The sequence below is a fragment of the Magnolia sinica genome, chromosome 6 (assembly GCF_029962835.1).
Source record: "Magnolia sinica isolate HGM2019 chromosome 6, MsV1, whole genome shotgun sequence".
NCBI classification, from domain to species: Eukaryota; Viridiplantae; Streptophyta; class Magnoliopsida; order Magnoliales; family Magnoliaceae; genus Magnolia; species Magnolia sinica.
This window is the reverse complement of record NC_080578.1, coordinates 84967211-84989049: the sequence shown is the minus strand read 5'-3', so window position 1 is coordinate 84989049 and position 21839 is coordinate 84967211. Positions and strand designations below refer to the sequence as shown.

General features: G+C 39.2%; 1 protein-coding gene across 2 annotated transcripts in view; it reads left to right on the top strand.

Annotated features, from left to right (window-relative positions):
- LOC131248974 (uncharacterized) overlaps positions 1–21839 on the top strand; it is a 66732-nt gene that overhangs the window by 4497 nt on the left and 40396 nt on the right. For both annotated transcript variants that reach the window (XM_058249509.1, XM_058249508.1), the window contains exons 4-5: positions 7234–7365; positions 16781–16920. In XM_058249509.1, the coding sequence (XP_058105492.1) occupies positions 7234–7365; positions 16781–16920 (272 nt within the window). The remainder of the gene's footprint in view (positions 1–7233; positions 7366–16780; positions 16921–21839) is intronic.

The window sequence follows — 21839 nt, the reverse complement described above, 5'->3', positions numbered from 1 at the left end:
GGCTCGTCACCCCAGCGTAGGCTGACAGCTCGACCAGGTGTCCCATACCACCGTGCCCGGCTCATGAGTCTTGGCGGATCGTGGTACCAAGGTTGAACGGGCTTTTCACTGGTAAGTTGGTACCTTAAATTCAAGCAGTAGTGTCCATACATGGTGAACATACGTTAGGCCAATCGGGTTACTTGACAAGCTTGACTAGTACGAGCGCATGTTGACTTAATCGACATGGAGCGCGTAAGCACTCCGCGTGGCCTAACCACTGTCGACAAACAGCGTACGACTCGGATTCATCGAAAGTGTCTTGTGCGGTGAAACAACCTCAGCCACTGATTCGAGAATCATTACCGATTGCCTGGACTACATCGTAGCCCCAATCATACTCCAAAACAATTTCATTCACATGTGATAGTCAAAGACAATATGTGACAACCAATCTAAATATAAATCTCAATTGAGCATTTCATCAAACAAATAGCACACATGTTATCATACATAGACATTTCATCCATAAATTACATGGTAGTAAGATAGGTTACCTAAAGGAAACGGTAACTATAGATAAGGGGATTGAGAATTCCATCTCAACACCCTCATTAAATACATTTCAACAAGCATTTTCTCATTCAGGCATTTTATCAAACACTTAGACCACATATCACATACATGTAATAAATTAGTTATAACAGGTATTATACCAAATCCCTTCATAAGTGACTTGCCACACGTATAACAATCATGTATCCTCAAACATCAATCATAACAAGCTCAAATCATAATTCCATATTCATACAAACATTTAATCAAACACATGGAATGCATTATTTTCCACATAGTTTATATATATGTGTAATACGCAGAAATATTGTATCTAAGCATATGTGATAGCAATCGAGTCAGTCATAAATCATTAACTGACATTAATAGCCTTGAAAACCATAACCTAAACGTTTATGTATCGAACTCAGTTCAAACACTAAGTCTTCATCTACGGCACAACGACAACCTATAACATGAAATAGGTTAGCTATTTCACCATTTACTCTATCTGGATACCTAAAACAGGTTAGGGTTAGGATTTCTTACCCAACAACGGAATCGGAATCGCCGGTGTAGCGACACGGGATAGGCGATTCAGCACGTAGAGTGGTGGAAATGAATCCCAGCAACTCTCTCTCACTTTCTCTCACTTCTCCTCACTCTTTCCTTCTCTTTTCTCTCCTCTCTCCTAGGGTTTAGGGAATTCGTATGGAATGAGAGAGGGGTGGGTTAAGGCGCTTACATAGGCCCAGAACTGGTGTAAATGGCCCCAGGGCCATGGTATACTTAGGTTATAGCCAAAGAGTGGCTGTTTCGGTCCAACGAAGTTCATCTGGAGGCCCATTTTCTGCATACGGTCCAGAGAAAGTTTCCTGACAATGGATCTATGTTAGGTTAAGTTTTCGGTCCGATCGGATTTATGGATCGACCGCGGAGGACCAGTTTCAGTTCAACGGTCGTCGTCACTCGATCAAGGCCACAAATACATTGACATGTGTTGGAAATTTTCCCTGATCCGAGGGTGTAATTGGGTCAGAATCTGACGGTCTGAAACCTTAAATTTGGCCTGCAAGCGAACGCCCCAATTCACTTAAGTTTGAGTTTATTTTCTAAAGATATTCGCGTTTCTCACACACTTCCCTTCGGGCTCAAGTTGTGCGCTTTTGGATACTATTGGGACTTGATTTCCGAGATGGTTGTCAAGCCCAGTAAGGCGGTCATAACCGTATAGTTTCGCGGTAATCAGACTTTCGACGTGCGGTCCAGGTCCGATACGGAGTTTCAATGTGCTTCCGAGAGCAATTGGGTTTTGAGATTGATCCTAGGTTTTTAGGTAATGTAGAGTTAGCGATTCAGTTTAGTACTCAATTAATTTCGTTTAATTTCTAAAGGATTCGGTCCTTAGCGATTTCTGCCTGAGGTGGTACTCGGGTTTTTATACGGATTTTTCCGAGACGTTACAGATAGGCTCGAAGCTCGGCTTGTGTAAAGCTCGAACAGGGGGTGTCACAAAACAAGCCAAACCAGACTTGGGTCAAACTCGGCTCAGCTTGGGTCATGTACAACTCTAAGGCCACCTACCTGCTTTAATATAGGTAAAGAAGCCACCTACCAACTATTTAGGACCTTCAATTGTCGCATCATAGCCTTCAATGGCTGCTTCATTCTTCATTGTGTCTCAGAGCAAGTAGCCCCTCCTTCAATGCAGGCTTCGTTTCTCCTAAGAATTTTCAAATTTGAAATTTCCAACCGTTGTGAAATTTTCAGGTTACCTGTTTCAAAGATATAAGTAACTTGAAAAACAACCTTTCTCCTTGTGAGATTTTCGCAATCTTCTCCTGTAAGAATGTTATAGGTTGAGAGAAAGTTACTTGTAACTTTCCTCCAAACACCATTTGTAAAAATGTTACCCGTAACTTTCTTACATTTTTTAAAACTTATAGGCATTCAAATAGCTCCAAAAGACTTTGAAATTGACTCAAGTTATTTGACATGATTCAAATAAGGAGTTCAAGTATAATTAGACTTCTTTAAACCTTAAAACACCTTAAGATTCACATAACTTGTAACTTAAAACTCAAAATTAATCCCTAAAACGACCTTATTTTGGAAAAAAACTGTTTTGGGCTAATTACCTTTAGCATTGGCGAAAATGTAGAGCTTGTCGATAGCTTTCTAATGACATATTATATGCGTAATTATGATAAGTAGTTAGATAGTTATGGCCGTAGAAAGCTATAGTGAGCATTATGCTAATTTATTTTGCCCTATCTCAAGTAATATGACATGATTTCTCTTGATCTTGGCCCTCCATGCTTTTGCCCTTAACTTGTATTATATTAGGATTGTCTTGACGCGGAGCTAACGTACATTAGTTCAATGTTTTAGTAACAGGACCTTAGGCCTAACCTCTTTAAAGTCAAGGCACAAGCATGAATACGCAAATCCTCCATTTTAGGATGATTCAACTCTTTTTTTTTTTTCTTTAAGGGCTATGAATAATATTTTTTATTAGAATAAAGAGGTTGGACGCTGACTAACCAAAGAATACAAAAAGTAGCAATTAATATTGGAAGATAGAGCTAGCTATATTGACTTCAAAACAGAGAATAAAAGTGGCCCATTCTAGGATGATTCAACTCTTAATTTCAACTAATCAATAATGTCCTCCCAATCCATTGCTCAATACATTATGCCTTTTGATTGTGTTAAAAATTGAGTAATCAAATTTTCCTTCACATTTGGGTACTCAATCATTAATAGATAATAGGATGAGAGAAAATAGACTTAGATGGTTTGTTCATGTGAAATGGAGACCCATAATTGCTTTGGTTAGAAGGAGCGAGTTTGTACAAGTTGAAGGCTTTAAACGGGCAAGGGGAAGGCCCAAAATGATGTGGGTGAAGGTAGTAATCAAAGACTTGATGACCTATGATCTAACTAAAACTATGGTCCTTGATAGGGTGGAATGATGGAACAAGATTCATGTAGTTGGCCCCAATTAGTTTGGATAAGGCTTAGATGATGATGATGATGATGATATTTGGGCAATCGGTCATGATCCATTTGCAACCATTTCTTCTTGACCATACATGATTTTGTTGTGATTTAAAGAAGTTTCACTTTTGAGTTTTGGCCATGCCAATGAAGACCCACTAGGCTCACAAATATATGTTTTGCTTGGCTCCATAGAGGTGCCAATGGGCCAAGTTGCCTGGTCCAGCCTGGGTGACCCGGCCTTGAAGGGCTAGGGTGGGGGACCGCTAAACTTGGCCCGAGGGCTGGGCTTGGCCTTGAAATCTAGGGCCCAATGTCTAGTCCGGATTGGGCCAAGGCTAATGATGAATAGCCCAACCTAGCCCGACCCATTGTCCTATTATTTACTATATAGTACATAGGTATTACTAATGCAGACCATGGAGTTCGTATACTAGTATAGACCATGAAGTTCATATACTAGTGTTGGTGTGCATGCGTGTGCGTGCATGGGTACAGTCTAACTGAAGTTATGGTCCTTGATAGAGTGGAATGGTGGAACAAGCTTCATGCAGCTTGCCTCAATTAGTTTGGATAAGGCTTAGATGGTGAAGATGATGTTTGGACAATCGGTCATGATCCATTTGCGACAATTTCTTTTTGACCATATATGATTTTGTTGTGATTTAAAGAAGTTTCACTTTTGAGTTTTGACCATGCCAATGAAGACCCATTAGGCTCACAAATGGGGGTGTAGCTTGGCTTGGTAGGGGCTTGGCTAGGACCGGGCCAGGACTAGGGCCAAGGCTTAGGTTAGGGCTCTAGGGATAGGCCAAGGCCAACCTCGGCTTGGCCCTAGCCTGACCCATTGCCACCCATATGGCTCGGCCAATGCAAGATCTATTCCATTGCAATTTTAACCTGACCTCATCAATGCCATCCCAACCAATCTTCATATTACCCAACCCAAACCTGACCTCTACCAACCTAGCTTGGATTTTCGATTTGGGTTGTGAAACTTGATTCAAACGAATATGAAGATCCCCATATAATGAACCAAAACTCTTTTAATATGGAGTTGTTCAAGTCGATTGGGTTGAGTATGTGTATGTGGGTCAAGTTGGGTCGAGTTATGCCCCTACCTGAATCTGACCCAAATTTAAATAGGGTTATAAAAATCTAACCTTGACCCAACCCAACGAAAGTTGAAATCAGGTTAGGCGTCCATTTGGGTAATGTCTAACTCTTTTCATCATAAGGGACTAAACTCCAACTTACCCTTGTGATTGTTTCAGATTGGCAGCATGGTTCAAAATATCGTCCGATATGAGTATGACTTGATTTTGCATAAGTTGTATCAGTTTTAGTCGAGATTGGGAGTCTGGCAATAATCACCGGGTTGAAATGGGAACCCATATGAGTGAGTTGTATTGATTTTGGTTCTCAGGTGAGTTGCACTAAAAAATTGCTTTTTAACACCATGATTAGTAGGGCTTTGCTTGTCATTGTGAATTAAAATGGTGCCTTCCTACTTCGGCGTCCTATTTATTGAATTCATATATTGCAATTCTATTTAGTTGAGTATCCAAAGACAACCTTAGGGAACATGTTTAAGTATATTGGATCATTATTTGGTGCTTGAGGATTAGTGTTTGCAAGATACAACTAATGAATACTGAATTTGGTGGTATGGTGGAACTTGAAATTTTGGATTCAGAAATTTGACTGCGTGTTGGCATCAAAAGCATGCATATTGGAACCTTTCCTTTTGATTTCTGGTGCGCCAAACATGCGGACATATTCTTGACCATGGATAACTCCAAAAATGATGAGGGCATCCGAGCACCTACACGAGTTTATCGGAGGAGGAGGAGATGGGTTGAGGGCCCAACCCCAGTTTCATTATGGTTGGATGATTATTACATGGGGCCCAATGAACCCAATTCGAGTTCTTAGCTACGTTAAAGACCCCACATGCAACGTTGTGCATTTTTAAAGGCCCCACACTGGGAAGATGCATGTGAGCTGCCTATTTGAAACTGATTGATACATCTTTGGATTGTTTGGACATCACCCAACTTGACCTATACCACATCTAGACGTTAGAAACGTTAGACCATGCCATTGGATATCTTGGACATATCAATTTGGTGATCCGGACTGTTGGATATGTTAGGAGACTCGGGTTTAGGTGTACGGACACTCTAGTCTGCACATTCGAGCCATGGATACGTTGGACCACATTCATCAATGCCGTTGATCATGTGTGGACATACCTATTGTACGTTGGAGATCATCCTTGTGCCGTGTGACACGTCTTTATTTCTATCTTATTTTCAGTTTTATTTTAGATTATTAGATATTTATGTTTTGATCTTGACTGTTAATAGATTCGGACGGTCAAGAATAGTTCTAGACTAAGGGTTTTCTTATGTTTTCTTATATATACTTGCTTGAGACTTGAAACTTGAGATGATGAATATATTGAATGAAATTTCTCTACATTGCTTCTTTTGAGCAATAAAACTTATTGTGAATGGACTTTGGTGTGAAGCCATTAGAGTGATTCCAAGTTATCTTTCTTATTCCTATCAAGGTATTTCTTTCTTCTCTCTCTCAAACCCTCCTTTTCCATTGAATATATATATATATATATATATATATATATATATTGTTCTTTCTCAAACCCAAACTCCATCCTCATCAACCCAACTCATCACCGACCAAACCGACCTAGCCCCACCACACTGTCTATACAACCATATGGACGTGCCCGCTGCACTAACCAATTCGTATAGCGTCCGTATAGCTGAACGACCTCCCCACCACTGATCCTTTCTCTTCTTCTCTATTTTATAAGACCCTAAATCCCAATTTTTTGATTTCCAAACTCAAACCCTAATCCATTCAAACCCTTGCAAAGTGCAAGTGAATCCTCAAATCTAGAATGAATCCTATGCTAGATGGAAGTTCTACCTACCATTGGGCCATGTCCGATCAATAGCCTTAATGATCTATTTTGCGGGATTGTGATGTCGTCTTGAACTTGAGCTTTATTGAATATTTGATTTCTCTAAATTTGTAGTAGATTGGCTTTATTTTATGTTTTGATTTACTTTGGTTATCTGTTAATTAATTTATTTGCATCATCCTAGTTTAGGCCATCCGCCCTGCATAAAAAAACCAACAGACATCTAAAAACAAGGGGTTCCTTGCTAAAATGTTAACCAATGGGCATGTTAAACAACCTTGAGATGATGTGCACATGTAAGAGTACTCATTTGTGCCGATACAAGCATGCAATCTAAACTGAAATGCCAATGCACTATGGATGATGGGTTGTGGTTATTATGTATGAAGCCATCAATGTGGGCCACATCAATAACAGAAGCGCACACTGCATATTAAAGGTATGTTTCATATTTGCTTTGATAAGTTGCCGAGAATGAAGTCTTTTGTGTCTAGTAATAAATGCTTTACTTTTGGTTTATAGTTTTGCAGCTTGAATATATAATATCAGCTATTAGTTTTCTGTGTGGTTTGAGTGCTTAGAGGTCATTTTGTTTCTCTTCTCCATCTTTGTTTGGGTTCCATAAGATATTGCAAGTAACAAGATTTACTCATGCTTTCCTATTGCTTTAATAGCATGTGAACCTTGCGATATTCCTGTGGAACAAGGACAATATAATCTATATCGTGCAATTTATCATTTCTTTGCAGGTGAGACCCCTCTGCTTCATGCAGTTCGGCAGGGACAAACAGCCACTGCAAAATATCTTCTTGAGCATGGTGCTGATCCTGCTGCTTCGAGTGAATTAGGAACAACACCTCTACACCATGCCGCTGGCATAGGTCTGTTACCTTTCCCCAGTCAAAGCTCAACTGCTGTATTGGTGGAGGTTGCAAAATGGTCTCTGTATCCATGTCAGTTCTTTTATGTAATCAAAATTGTATGATACACGCAACTAAGTATGTGGCCACTGGGTGATCCTTTTCTTGTAACTTGATGAAGATCAAATGGCTTTTAGCAAGATAGTGTTAAAAAAATCCTCATTTATTTTCAAGTTGCGGAAATGTCTTAATAGTTAATGCATGCATGTGGGATGTTTCTAGTGGCTGGGACTTACTTTTAGTTGGTACCCTAGACAGAGTTGTATGCATTTTGACATTTATAATTGCTCAATGGACCATGCATGTCCACCTTTTCTTATGGTATGAGTTGTGTTTTCTGTTCATTTCCTTTTGTTCAAAGTTCATAGAGCTTTGTTTTGTTTGTGATATTCCATTGGAAAAAGGATTTACAATCCACACACACAAGTAATTTGATTTTAGACAACTAACAAGATTTACCCAAAAGTATCCCAATATTTTCGTAATATCTCCAACGTCCAAATCCCTGATGATATCCACATATTTTTCTGATAATATCATGACAACATTGAAAGATTCAAAATTTATGATTTCCCGTTATTCTTTTACTATGTATCTATCTGTCTATTTTTGTTGTTATATTTCATATTTTATTTTAGCGAGAATTATCCGAATCTATTTCTGAAAATGTTAGACATGGAGGAAAAGTACTGTGGTACCTATTTATAAGAATAAACGAGATATGTACAACTTTACTGCTATCTTGGCATTAAACTCAGGAGTCATGCGATGAAACTTTGGAAGAGAGCGATTGAGCAAAGGTTAAGGCATGAGCCGTACGTATTAAGAAATAAGTTTGGTTCATGCTAGGAAGGTCGACCATTGTGGCTATTTTCCTACTTAGACAACTAATGGAGAAATATAGGGAGAAGGGTATCCACAATGTCTTTTTATTGACTTAGAGAAATCATACGATGAGGGTATTTAGAGAGTTAAAATGCTTGGTCTTGGTAAAGGAGTCTTAAGGGAATATATTGACATGGTTAGGGATATGTATGAGGGAGTGGTAACAAGTGTGAGGACCACTAATGGAGAGACAAGCGAGTTTCCAATTAATGTAGGCTTACATTGTGATAGAGACATTATGCGCACACGCATGCCCCCCACCCTACGCACGTACTCAAGGAGGAGGAAGGCCACACTATCGATTTGGATCGACGACGACATCTATGGAGGACTTCTTAGCTAGGAGGATATGCTAGGGATCATTGGAGTGGACCCGATCATCATGTGGATCCCACCATTGGATCTCATGATCGGGGCCCATTACCCTAGATGATCTGGGATTTTGAGTTTTGGTTATTATTGCTATTAGAAACATTACGAATGGTTTTGATTGCGTTGATTAGTTGTTATGTTTGTAACTTCGTCTCTAAGTCTTAGTGTGCGCACATGGCGCGACTTATGGGGTTTAGGGTTTTCTTATAAATAGGCAACCCCATGTAGGTATTTTTTCATTGAAGCTTATGAATAAAATTCTGCGTTTTTTTCTTCTCTATCCCTCTGAGTTGAAGAAGCTAATTGGGTGCGAAACTCTCCCTTTCTCGAAGGGCTAACTACTGTGGTGCGCCACAACTATCCCAAATCATCCCCATCTCTTCCACCCCACATCTATCATCTTCCACAACCCTCCCATATTTAGATTTATCCTTTTTTTGTGCTCAAGTTCTCCACTACAGCAAATTTCCAGATTCTGGCCCACTAGAGGGGCTAAAACTTCGGCGGAGCACCATGTAAACACCGGAAGGCGGATCGTCGCGAAACTTGGTGTGAGAGTGGGCCTCCCCTGGCTGACCAAGCCCTAGCTGGCCTTTTTCAGTTTCGTGGGCCCCACATACGTGCGGCCAGATAGCCACGCACGTGCGCCTGCTATCCACGCGCAGAATCCTTCTCAGGTTTTTCTCTCTCCTTTATTTCTCTCCTCTCTCGCCTTAAATCCCAAACCCTAACCCTAAAAAATCCAAGATTCTAAGTATTTCCAACTTTTGCAAACCCTAGGTTTTCCCCTATTTGAAATATGGTGAATCTCTTGAATTGGGGAACAGTCCTTTACAGGATTGGATGAATCTACACTCCATTGGGTATTGTTTGGTTTATAATTTTACCTGATCCAGCCCTAAATGTGTGTAGGCTTGGACCCCATAGATTCCCCTTGTTGAATGTTTGAACGTATGTGGGACGTGAATTTTTTTTTTTTTTTTTTGTGATTGTTTAGAAATTGGTATGATCTAAAGTTTGAAATCTTCTACCTCATATTTAATTTCATGTCCTGCATCGCATTGGGGTTGACATTGAGCTTGTATCTTCATTGGTTATGGATGAATTAGGCATTTACAAGATCCAAATGACAGTTTTGATTGACAAGACGAGGGAGGGGGTAAATACCAAGCTAGAACTATTGATGGGTGCTTTAGAATCTAAAGGTTTTAAAATTAGTTGGACTAAAACAAAGTGATGCAGGACAATTAACCACTTGCTCTAAAAGCTCGAACTGTTAGAGTACGATGAATTAATCCCTTTATAGCCCAGGCCCCACATCTCATGGGTTAGGACCTCGGCCAAACCCCCCTCGTGGGCTCGTGGCCCCCAAATCACATGGGCCGCCCACCCCGAGTGTGTCCCCGCATTCCACGGGCTACCCCACTCGAGCTTGGTGTGAAATGCCCTGCATTACAAAGCATATGGAATGCATTGTTAGGAACAATAGGAGCGCAACAAGGAATTTGTTAAGATGATAGTCCCAAAATGACCATTTTCAGTATCTTGGGTTGATAATTCAGGAGAGCTGAGAGATTGAGAAGGATGTTGCTCATAGAAATAGAGCTAGGTGGATGAAGTGGAGATGTTCCTCTGGAATTTTATGCATAGTTTTGAAATCTGGTTATGATAGCCTCCCCCAATATGCGATACGGGGGTGAAGCAGTCCATTTAAGGAAATAAGGGCCATAGTAGCCTGTATTGTTGATGCAGGACATGAAAATGTAAAGTTTGATACACCCTTATAAGGTATTCTAAAATGGTTACGTAATTGCCATAACGGCCGTCATGTATTGGTAACAGTGGTAACTATCAAGTGTTATAGGGTTGCAATGGCTGTTACGGAAAAATGAAGCATTATGTGGCTGACATAGGCTTTCTGTTAAAAAAAAGCTGTAATGGGCATTACGGCCCATATTGTAACGGCAACGATGTTGGCCGTTACGGCCACCGTTACTGTTATGGAATATCTTGCCCCCTTATCGGCACTGATGTAGGGCTGATACAACCAGTGTACAAATTGTCGCCGATATTATCGAAATATCGCCGATAATTTCGGTGTCGCCAGTGCAGCGACACCGAAACCCCAAAATTTCGTTTCGTTTCCAGATTTCGCCGAAATCTCGCCGATATTATCGGTATTTTCAAAATACGTCCGATATATCGCTGTTCCCACCAACCACGGGTGGGAACTGTAGCCAACAACCCACTTTTATCGATAAAAGGGGGGGTTGTCGGCGAGAAAATCACAAAAAAAAAAGAAAAAGAAATACCTGTTTTTTCGCCCGGATTTGGAGGAAGACGCGGATTCAGCTGCTGTCGAGTGCAGATCGGCATTTCTGGTAAGATTTAACCCCCAAAAATTCTTTTTTTTCCGTCGAAGAATCCTCTGCAAGCTGCGGAAGCCGCTTGCGGGCCGAGATTTCTTCGAAAATAGAGGTTTTTTTTAAAAATTTGTGATGAGGAAGAGAGATTTGCGGTCGAAAACCTCGGAGAAATCGGTGGGAAGGAAGGAATTTTTGAAAATTTCAAAATGGGAGAGGGATTTGAGGTTTTTTTCCCAAATTGGGGATCGGGAGGGCCGCGGGGTGAATAGGATTGCGTACCGGGTTACTCTGTACGCTTTTATCGTACTGAGCACACTCAGTTGGGCCCACCGAGAATGCATCTGGTCCATCCATGCGGTCCATCCGTTTTTCTATATTATTTTAGGGGTTGAGACAAAAACTTAAGGGTACCAAAAGATCAAGTGGACCACACCATTGAAAACAGTTTGAAGAATGACATCCACCGTTAAAAATTTTCTAGGGCCCACGGTGATGTTTATTTCTCATCCAACCTGTTCATAAGATCACACGGACATGGATGAAGGGAAAAAACAAATAGAAGTTTGATCCAAAACTTCTGTGGCCCCCAAGATGTTTTCAACGGTAAATGTTCAATTCTTACTGTTTCCTATGGTGTGGTCCACTTGAGGTTTCGATAAATTTAATTTTTAGGCTCAAGACCTAAAATTGTCTGTTAAAATAGATGGACGGAGTGGATAAATTACATAAATCATGGTGGACCCACAGGTGGGCTTTGACGATGCAAGCGGTTGCTTCACTTTCACCGTTGGAATCTCACCACCCACCACGGCTTGGACTTTGGTGCAGGCAGGTGCTATATAGGCTCCACCATGATGCATCTGTTGTATCCACGCTGTTCATTAATTTTTAAATATTATTTTAGAGCTTTCCTCAAAAAATAAGGTAGGTCTAAGTCTCAGGTGGACCACACCACGGGAAAACAGTAGTGATTGGATATACACCATTTAAATCCTCCTAAGGCCCAATGTATTGTTTAGTTGACATCCAATCTGTTAATTAGCTCATGAAGACTCAGATGAAGGGAAAAAACAAAGATCAGGTTGTTCCAAAATCTTTATGGTCCCCAAAAAGTTTTTAATGGTCAAAGTTCATTCAACACTGTTTCTTTTAATGTGGTCCAATTGAGAATGGGATATACATCCTTTTTTTTTTCTTATCATAAAATAATTTATAAAAATAGATGGATGGCATGGATGAAATACATACCTCATGGTGGGGCCCACAGAGCATGGCAAGGGAAAAGTGGGCCCAACTTAGAACGTATTGTTGAAATCAGGAGGGAAGCTGATTTCTGGACTGGCTACAGATAAAAGCTGTAGCCAAAGACGCCTAGAAGCACAGCTCAAAATGCAGCCTGAGTGGTGATACCCGTTTCAACACGGAGGCGGATTGACCGTACTGAGTAAACTCTGTTAGGTCCACCGTGATTTATATATTTTATCCATTCCTTCCATTCATATTACCATATAATTTTATGATTTAAGCAAAAAATGAAGCATATCAAAAGCTCAAATGGACCACACCACCGAAACAGTGTGAATTGAATATCTACCATTGTAAATTTCTTGAGGGCCACTGAAGTTTTGGATTAAGCTTATATTTGTGTTTTCCCTTAATCCATGTTTTTTTTAATGTTATAAACAAGTTGGATGATAAATAAACATCACTCTGGGGCCTAGCAAGGTTTCAACGGTGGAAATCATTATTCCCACTGTTTCCTTTTCTATGGTCCACTTTGAGCTTTGTATGTGCTTCAAATTTGGTTTCAACTGCTTAAATGAGCTAAGAAAACGGATGGATGGCGTGGATGAACCACATACATTCACAGTGGGCCCAACAGATTTTACTTAGTACGATAAGAGCGTATCGAGTAACTCAGTACGCAATCCGATTCCTTTCAACACATGGTATCGATCCCTATGTGGACCCAACCATGATGCATGTGTTGTATCTATACCACCCATTAATTTGGAGAGATTTTTTTATGACATGAGAAAAAGAATGAGATAGATCTAAAGTTCAAGTGGACCCCACCATAGAAAACAGTGGGGACAGTGACGTCCAGCGTTCAAAACTTCTTATGGGCCACTGAAGTTTCTGATCAAGCTGATATTTCTATTTTCACTTCATTTATCTCAATATTAACTTATGAATAGGTTGGATCTCAAAAATACATCATAGTGGACCCTATAAATATTTCAACGGTGGTTGTGATTACTACAACGGTTTTCTATGGTGGATCCACTTTAACTTTAGATCTTGCCACGTGCTACATACTGGCATTCCCCTTTAAAACAATGGTGCACAAAAATTACTAAAATCTAATCAATGATTTCTGCACCACATCCTTACATGGTTAGGATCATCCTATCATTGTAATTATTCGTTTATGGTAAATTCATGGTGCCTTAAGACGAATGAGTGGTTCAGATCATCACACACTTTAGATCATCACACCCTGAAGTGGCCCACACACTTCAATGAGTGGTGCAACTTAGTGTGACTCTAACATTTGCTTTGATATCTTACAAGGAGATTAGATTCCGAAGGTTTCCCAGCTCTTTTGGGATTCTCCCTGATATGGCATTCCTGCCAACGTAACTAAGATAGAAAAATTATAAAAAAATAATAAATAATAAAAAAATAAAAAAAAATCAAAGCAAATGTTAGAGTCATAGTAAGTTGCACCATAAATCAGGCACATTCAAATTACACCTTGCACACACATTATTTATTTATTTTTATTTGTGCATTTACTGTTAGTTTAAAAGCAGTGTTGACCTAATCAACAGATTGGATGTCAAGTAAACAGTACAACGGTCCTTAGGACCACTGTTATTTTAATGGTGGATATCAAAATTTGATTTGATCTAACATCTTAACCCTTGAAATGATTTGGGCTTATTACACTAAATACAAGCCGATGCACTTTTTTTTGTCGATTATTGCAAATTTGTATACTACTAGGGAGCAAAATGTCGTCTGGATCGGGAAAAGGAGGAGCAAGGGACATTGGGTGGAAACATGGACGGCCAGTGGAGGGGAATAAATATGGGCAGAAATGTGTATTTTTTTTCAATTCATTTACTTTTGTATGTCTTAATTGTTGTAAGCTTGCATTTGTATTATATAAACTAATTTTGGTTACTGTTTGAGTGATTTCTTACGACAACGCATACTTTTTTGGCCCCCATTAAATGGAAACTTCTAATTTAAAGCATTCTTTTTGCAAAATTTTCATTCCTGAATATATAAATATGTGTATTTAGGCATGTCCTGAAGTTTCACTGAAAAATTCCACCATTTTCTCCATATTTTCCCCTTTTCCCTGCATTTTCGGTTATCGGCGATATTATCGGCGATAACGATATTATATCTTTATCTCCGGCCAGCGAAACTTGTAGCGATACCGACAACTCGAACACTGGATACAACCATAAAGGGCCTATTTTTATTTTTATTTTTCCCAACTTTCCCTTAGTTTTTTTTTTTTTTCATTTCAATTATCGAGGAAGCTTAAAAATTCATTTTATACTAGATTTAGGCTTATTTTGGGGATTAAAACACAAGATTTGTTTGATATTTGATAAACTGAAGTAGAATGAACAATTTGGGGAAATTAGAAGAAGTGGAAAACTATCATTTTTTCATCTTACTTTTGTTGTATTCAATATAATGGATAATCTATCAATCCATGCTTGGTTTGTGTTATCAAAGAATGGTATGATAATCCATCGTATACCCGTTAGAAACATAAAAAATGACATATTCTGGTGTTTTACATTTATTATTTTTTTATGATAATTTTTTCAAAAAATTTTGGGCAAAATTTTGGCCAATATGAGCCCATGTTTTACAATACAGTCTAATACTGTTATTTAGAACCTTGGTTTTTTGTAATAGCCACATTACCAATTAAACTGGAGAGGAAATTTTATAGGATAGCTATAAGACCAGCAATGCTTTATGGGACAAAATATTGGGCAGTCAGGGAATAACATGTTCATGGGATGAGTGTAGCTGGAAGTGAAATGAGGATTTTGAGATGGATGAGCGGCAAGATGAGGAATGATAGAATTAGAAATGAATGCACTTGAGGGAACTTAGGAGTAGCTCCAATAGGTAATGAGGGATACTGGGCAGATGGTTTGGCCATGTGCAATAGAGAGTGGGTTAAAGCTGAAGGCTCTAAAGGGCGAGGGGAAGGCCCAAAAGTACGTGGGTGGAGGTAATAAGAAAAGACTTGATGACCTATGGTTTAATTGAGGTTATGATCCTTGCTAGAAACTCTGGTTAGTTGGGAAAAGGCTTAGATGATGATGATGATGATCTTGATAAACTCCCAAATTTTGTATATGTCCCAAGAAATTCCTTGCCGAGGAATTTCCATGAACTAGATCTGTCTCTTCGATCAGAATGCTGGCATAGTCTTGAATTTCCATGAATTTGATCTGTCTCTTCGATCAGAATGCTGGCATATGGCCTTGAATTTCCATGAACTAGATCTGTCTACTCGATCTGTCTCTTCGATCAGAATGCTGGCATATAGCCTCGTACACATTTTGATATATTTGGAAGAAAGAAATGCTGGAATTTTGTAATGAAGGCTCTGAAGAAGTCTCACTTAGGTTCACCTGATTTGGAGTATTGCTGAGTGGCAGTCAACTGACCTTGTCTGAATATACCCATTTAGGACTCATTACCAAAAGTTGGCTAGGATTTACAGTATCGATGCTGATGCTAATTTGACTTGTATATATATTTATGAAGTGCCTAGGGGAAGGGCAGCAAAGTTAAATATTGGTGGTTGTATCGAGGGACTCAGGCAATGGTTTCTTTTCTAATTGTGATGGGTTTCTTTCCTTACCGCCTCTATCCTTATTAGAGTAGCTCTTTTAAAGTCAAATCTGAGTACTTCTAGTTGGCCCTTCTAGTGAGGGATATCCTTTCACGTTATCTCAGATGTTGAAAACGTCCAACCATGCTTTTTGATCAAAAGTGCCATCAGTAAGGGATGATGATGTTGATCAAAAGTGCCCTTCTAGCTCTTCTAGCTTTTATAGTTTTTTTGGTTTCTCATTTGGTTTCATTCTTTGTTAGCAGGTCTGGTTCCTCTTTTCTTTCTACTTGTCAATGAAATATCCGTTAGAAAGAAAAAGAGATGGCCGGCATTTTATGAACTTGTCATTTCTGTCAGGTCTTGATTTTGTGAACCCCACTATTTGTATTTGAATAACCTCTACTAACCAAAAGCACAAATGGTCAGTACTCATTTGCACGGTCTACTTATGTACAATTGTTTTGAAGGATCAAAGTGTATTTTATGTCCATGGATTTGGAGGTAGAGATCCAAAGAGAGCTGCTTGTTTGCTTTTGACTTCTAACAGTCACTCCTTCATAGCATATGAGATAAGATGGATTTCATTCTTTCTAGTCTTCTTTTGAATCACTTCATGTTCATGCACACATGTTTGATATCATATTCATTTCCTTTTATTCACTAGTCTTTACTTCTAGGTGAACCGCATACTTGATTATGTATGAATGTAAGAGTCAAAATTTCACCGACAAAAATAATAACATAGATCAAACTTTTTTCTCTTTCATGCCAAACTCAACCTCTCTTTAATTTCAAGCTCCATGCTGTTCTTCCTTGGTCAGTTATTGTATTTGCAATGCTCAATATCTTAGATAAAGCTGAATCCATGCAGGAAACACGGAGTTGCTGAGTTTCTTAATTTCAAAAGGTGTAGATGTGGATTCACAAAGTGATGTGGGCACCCCCCTTATTTGGGCTGCAGGTCATGCACAACAAGATGCTGTCAAGATTTTATTAGAACATCATGCTAATGTATGCAGCATTTATTCTCTCACCGCTCAGTATAGTTTTGTTCATGCCTGTTTTACATTTCATCATTTAAGTGTCCTTATAGCATGAAAATATGCATTTGAAATTTGAAGTATGTTTTTGTTTATCAAGCTGTCTTTATCAAATCATGGAACTCATCCTCTGAACCATCTTAAAAATGAGGTCATAATCTTGCAGCTGTCAATATCCTTTCCTTCGTGATTTGCTAGATCATTCCTAGATTCCATTTGGTTCCACCCAGTGTTCAAATTGTCGGCGAAAAATCGATAATATCGCCGATATTATCGGTGTTGCCAAGTCGGCGATACTGAAACCCCTTAGTTTCGTATCTCTTCCAATTGTCGGCGATTTTTCGGCGATAAATAAAGTTATCAACGATAAATAAAGTTATCGGCGATAAATTCGCTGTAGCTAACCCACTGAAAATTTCGGGAGCGCGTAAATATGAAAAAAAAATTGAAAAAAAAAATGAAGAAAATGAAAAATCATTCTGATCCATGTAAGAGGATATTTTCGATACCTTTAAAAGAGGATTCAGAATTTGGAGGTAGCACACCAGTAGATCAACGTCGAAATCCGAACGTTGTTCTTCCACATGTAAAAAAAACCTCGATTTTTCCTTTTTTTTCCTTCAAATTAAAAAAAGATTTCAAAGAAGCAGCAATTTCGGCAAAGAATCTTGCATAGATGGGTGGATATTTCCTAAATATTGGAGAGAATTTGAGAAATTTCAAGGATTTGAAAGATTCGAGGGCTTCGGAAGATGGTTTCCCCAAAATGGTTTCCCGCATTCGAAGCTCCCTTTTACGGGATGACCGCACGTGAGACGTGAAGTGCTCGCTGCTCTGTGGGCCCACCATGATGTAATGTGTTTCATTTACGCCGTCCATTTATTTTGAAAGATCATTTTAAGTCATGAGCCGTTAAATGAGTCAGATCCACATTTCAGGTGGACCACATCAAAGGAAACAACGGTGATTGAACGCTGACCATTAAAAACTTTTTAAGGCCCACTGTAATGGTTATTTTCCATCCAACTATTTGATTAAGTCACAAAGATTTGGATGAATGGAAAACACAAATATCAGCTTGATCAAAACTTTTGTAGCTCCCGATGAGTTTTTAATGGTGGCCATTCAATGACCACTGTTTCCTGCCATGTGGTCCACCTTAAATTTGGATCTGTCTCATTTTTTGTCTGATGCCTTAAAATGATCTCACAAAATGAATGGACGGTATAGATACACAACTGTTGATAAGGTCACGTGATGTTTATTTGACATACAACACGTAGACAAGGTACACAACTGTTGATAAGGTCACGTGATGTTTATTTGACATCCAACATGTTGATAAGGTACACAGTGGTTCATAAGGTCACGTGATCCTTGGGCCCACCATAATGTTTTTGTGATGTTTATTTGACATCCAACATGTTGATAAGGTCACATGACCGTAGATGAAGGGAAAAAAATAAATATCAGCTTGATTCAAAACTTTTGTGGCCCATTGACGGACAATTGCCACTTTTTCCCAAGGTAAGGTCTAACTGAGAATTGGATCTAGTTCATTTTTTGGGGTCATGCCCTAAAATAATCTTAAAAATTGGATGGACAACATGGATATAGAAGACATACATCAAGGTAGTCCCCGCACTAAGGGTTACACCGTCTTGTGTGAGTCTGCACCTAATTCTCATTAGAGCGTGACTTGGATGTAACCTCGGAACCAGTGGCGTGGGTGCCTGTAGGGCCCACTTGTTAAGGCGTGATACAAAAAACTAAGAAGATATAAATTACAGGTCTTCCATACTATAGGAAATAGTGGTTGAATGCCCACCATTAAAATTTTCCTAAGGTCCACGGTAATATTTTTTAACCATCTAACCTATTGATAAGGTCAAACAGACCTGAATGAAAAGGAAAAAAAAAAAAAAAAAACCACACAAATATCAGCTTGATCGAAAACTTATATGGCCCACAAAAGGTTTTTAATGGTCACTAACCAATGTTGCCTATGGCGTGGTCCACACAAAATTTGTATCTACTTTATTTTTGATTCCACACCCTAAAATCAGCCAACAAAATAGATGAACGTTGTGGATATACAATGCATACATTGAGGTGGGTCCTACAATCAAGATTTAGACCATGACTACAAGACACCTCATCACTCCATGTAGGGATGAGGGATGGCAAAAAAGGTATGCTTTGTGAGTTCATTTAATTTTACAAATCTTAATTATTGTACTATAGTTGCATTTGTATTATATAAACTCATTTTAGTTACTACTTGAGTGCTTTCTTGCAACAACGCATGCCTTTTAGCCCCTATTAAATGGAAACTTCTAATTTAATGCATTCTTTTTGCAAATTTTTCATTCCTGAATATGTAAATATGTATATTTAGGCATGTCCTAAAGTCTCACTGAAAAATTTCACCATTTTTTCTATGTTTCCCGCTTTTTTCCTGCATTTCCAGTTATCGGCGATATTATCGGCGATAACGATATTATATCTTTATCTCCAGCCAGCGAAACTTGTAGCGATACCGACAACTCGAACACTAGTTCCACCTCAAATAGATTAGACTTCTGCTTGCTTGTTTAAGACTGAAATCATGCACGTTTTTAGAAGTTTCAGATTCTTTTTGAATGTTTCTCATTACTGAATAAGTCCATGAAAAATGGTGCAAGGAAAGGTAGACTCTCCATTTATTACAAAGATTTGAAAACATCAATTCCTACACACAAATTGGAGGAACTTCTGTACATAATATCCTTGTTGAAGCCACTCTCAAGTGCTTGTTTTATAAGTTAAAATCCACCAATGGTTTCTTGTTGGGAATGAATTTGCAATGTGGTGTTGTATATGTTAATTTCCTCTCTTTGGGTTTTCTAGGGCGACCATACATGTGATTAGATAGAACCAACTTTGGGTGACCTCCCCAAATATATGGACTGGGGCTTTCCCCCAAGCCGATTTCAGGGAAAAAGAAGAAGAAAAGAAACTCATCCTCAAGTTAGTAGCTAGTAGCAATCTATAGGAGCATCTCATCTTTGTAGCTTATTGCCTTTCGCTTCAGTAGCACTTGATGATGGATGGCTAGCCGTTTTCTTATTCAATCTTCCTTGAGATCCATAGTAGACTGTGTTCTTGGGTCATTGTTCTCTTCTCAAACCGAGATTGTTGTTGTGCCTCCTGTTTCGTAATTCTTTGATCTGCCTCAGTTGACCACCGTTGGGATGTGATTAGCTCATCCATCTCTACTTGGAGGATCTCCTTAGGATTTGCCACTATGGTTATCAAATCATCTGTCGTCTTTTCTTTCAGCAAACCAAGTGTGATCAGATTGGGTTCCCACTTTGAATGACCTCCCCACACATTGATGCAGGATGTGTGTTTAACTACTTGGATGAAGGAGATTATTAACGGATTAATCACAGTAAATCAAAAGAGTACCAAAAAGGCAATAAAATTCAGATTTATGCTAAAATCACAATCCTACACAAGTATGGATTATATAAACATGAAAACCCAAGGCCCAATGAGGGATTGGAACCCCCATATTAGCATAGGCAAGGTTCTAAATCAATGGGCAGATTTGGCGCACTTCTAGGGTAGGAAATTTGGAGATTTAGGAATTAGGGTAAGGAAATTTGGGGGTTTGGGAATTAGGGTTTGTAGGGAGATAGGGTTTTGAGGGCTATAGATTGGTTTAAGGTTTTAGGCTTAGGGTTAATAGTTTTGAAGGGGAAAAGGAATAAGAATCAAGAGGGAAAGAGAGAAAGGAGGGGCGGGCCATACAGATGGCAGTACGACACACTCGTATGACGTATGATCTCGGGTTTATCCGTACAGTCTTATGGCTTTGAATAGGGTTGGCTTAGGTGGGTTATGGATGGGATGGGATGAGAATGGGTTTTGGGTGAAAGCAAAAGGAAAAAGAAGAGATGGAGAGAAATAAAGAGGGGTTGAGAGAGATTGAGAAAGAGAAAGTGAAGAAGATACCTTGGTTGTAGAGAATGAGGGAGGAGAAAAAGACAATGGGCTTCACACCCTTGCATTCATACCAAAATCGTCTCTTTTCATGAGAGATTTCCATGCATCGCACATGGGAAGAGAGAATTCTTGTTTTCTTCTTCTTCTTTTTTTTTTTCCAATCATCATGCATAACCCCCACCATTCAAGCTTGGACTGCAAATTACGAAAATGCCCTTTTCAGTTCCTTTTGGTTTCCATCATATCCCAAACCTCACAAAACATCAAATAAATGTTTAGAATATGAAATAAATTGGAAAAACACCTAATCTAAGCTTAAAAATAAAATCCTAAAGTAAATAAAATTCGATGATGTTCGTTGACGACGATGGCCCACGATCAACGGTCCAATTAAGCTGTCCATGCGATCCAATGTTTCGATCATCATATATTCGTGATATAATGGTCCAAATATCCCAATGAAGCAACCCACATGCATTTTCCTAGTGTAAGGTTTTTGGAGATGCATGATCATGCATGTAGGGTCTTCAAGGCCTCGGTGTGGCCCACCTGGGCCCATGTACAAGTCATCGAGCCGAACTGAAGGCTGGGCCGATCTTGACCGCCTTTGGTACACTCTAAATGGTCGGATGTCCTCATCACACATGTATGGGTTGGGCCTTGATTGCACCAACACTTTGGACATGTGGTTTGGTTTGAGTTTATGCGCTGCAGCTTGCAGGTAGATTGGGTTTTATGAGAAATTTTCTGGACTGATTGGGGTTGGCTTGGATAGGTTATAAGTCATATGGATGAGCTGGTTATTTGCTAAAATATGTTCAGATTGGGTCTGATAAGAGCTATGATTAGGCCACTGTTTGGAGATGGTACTCGGGAAAAAAAATTTGGGTTCTCCAGCTA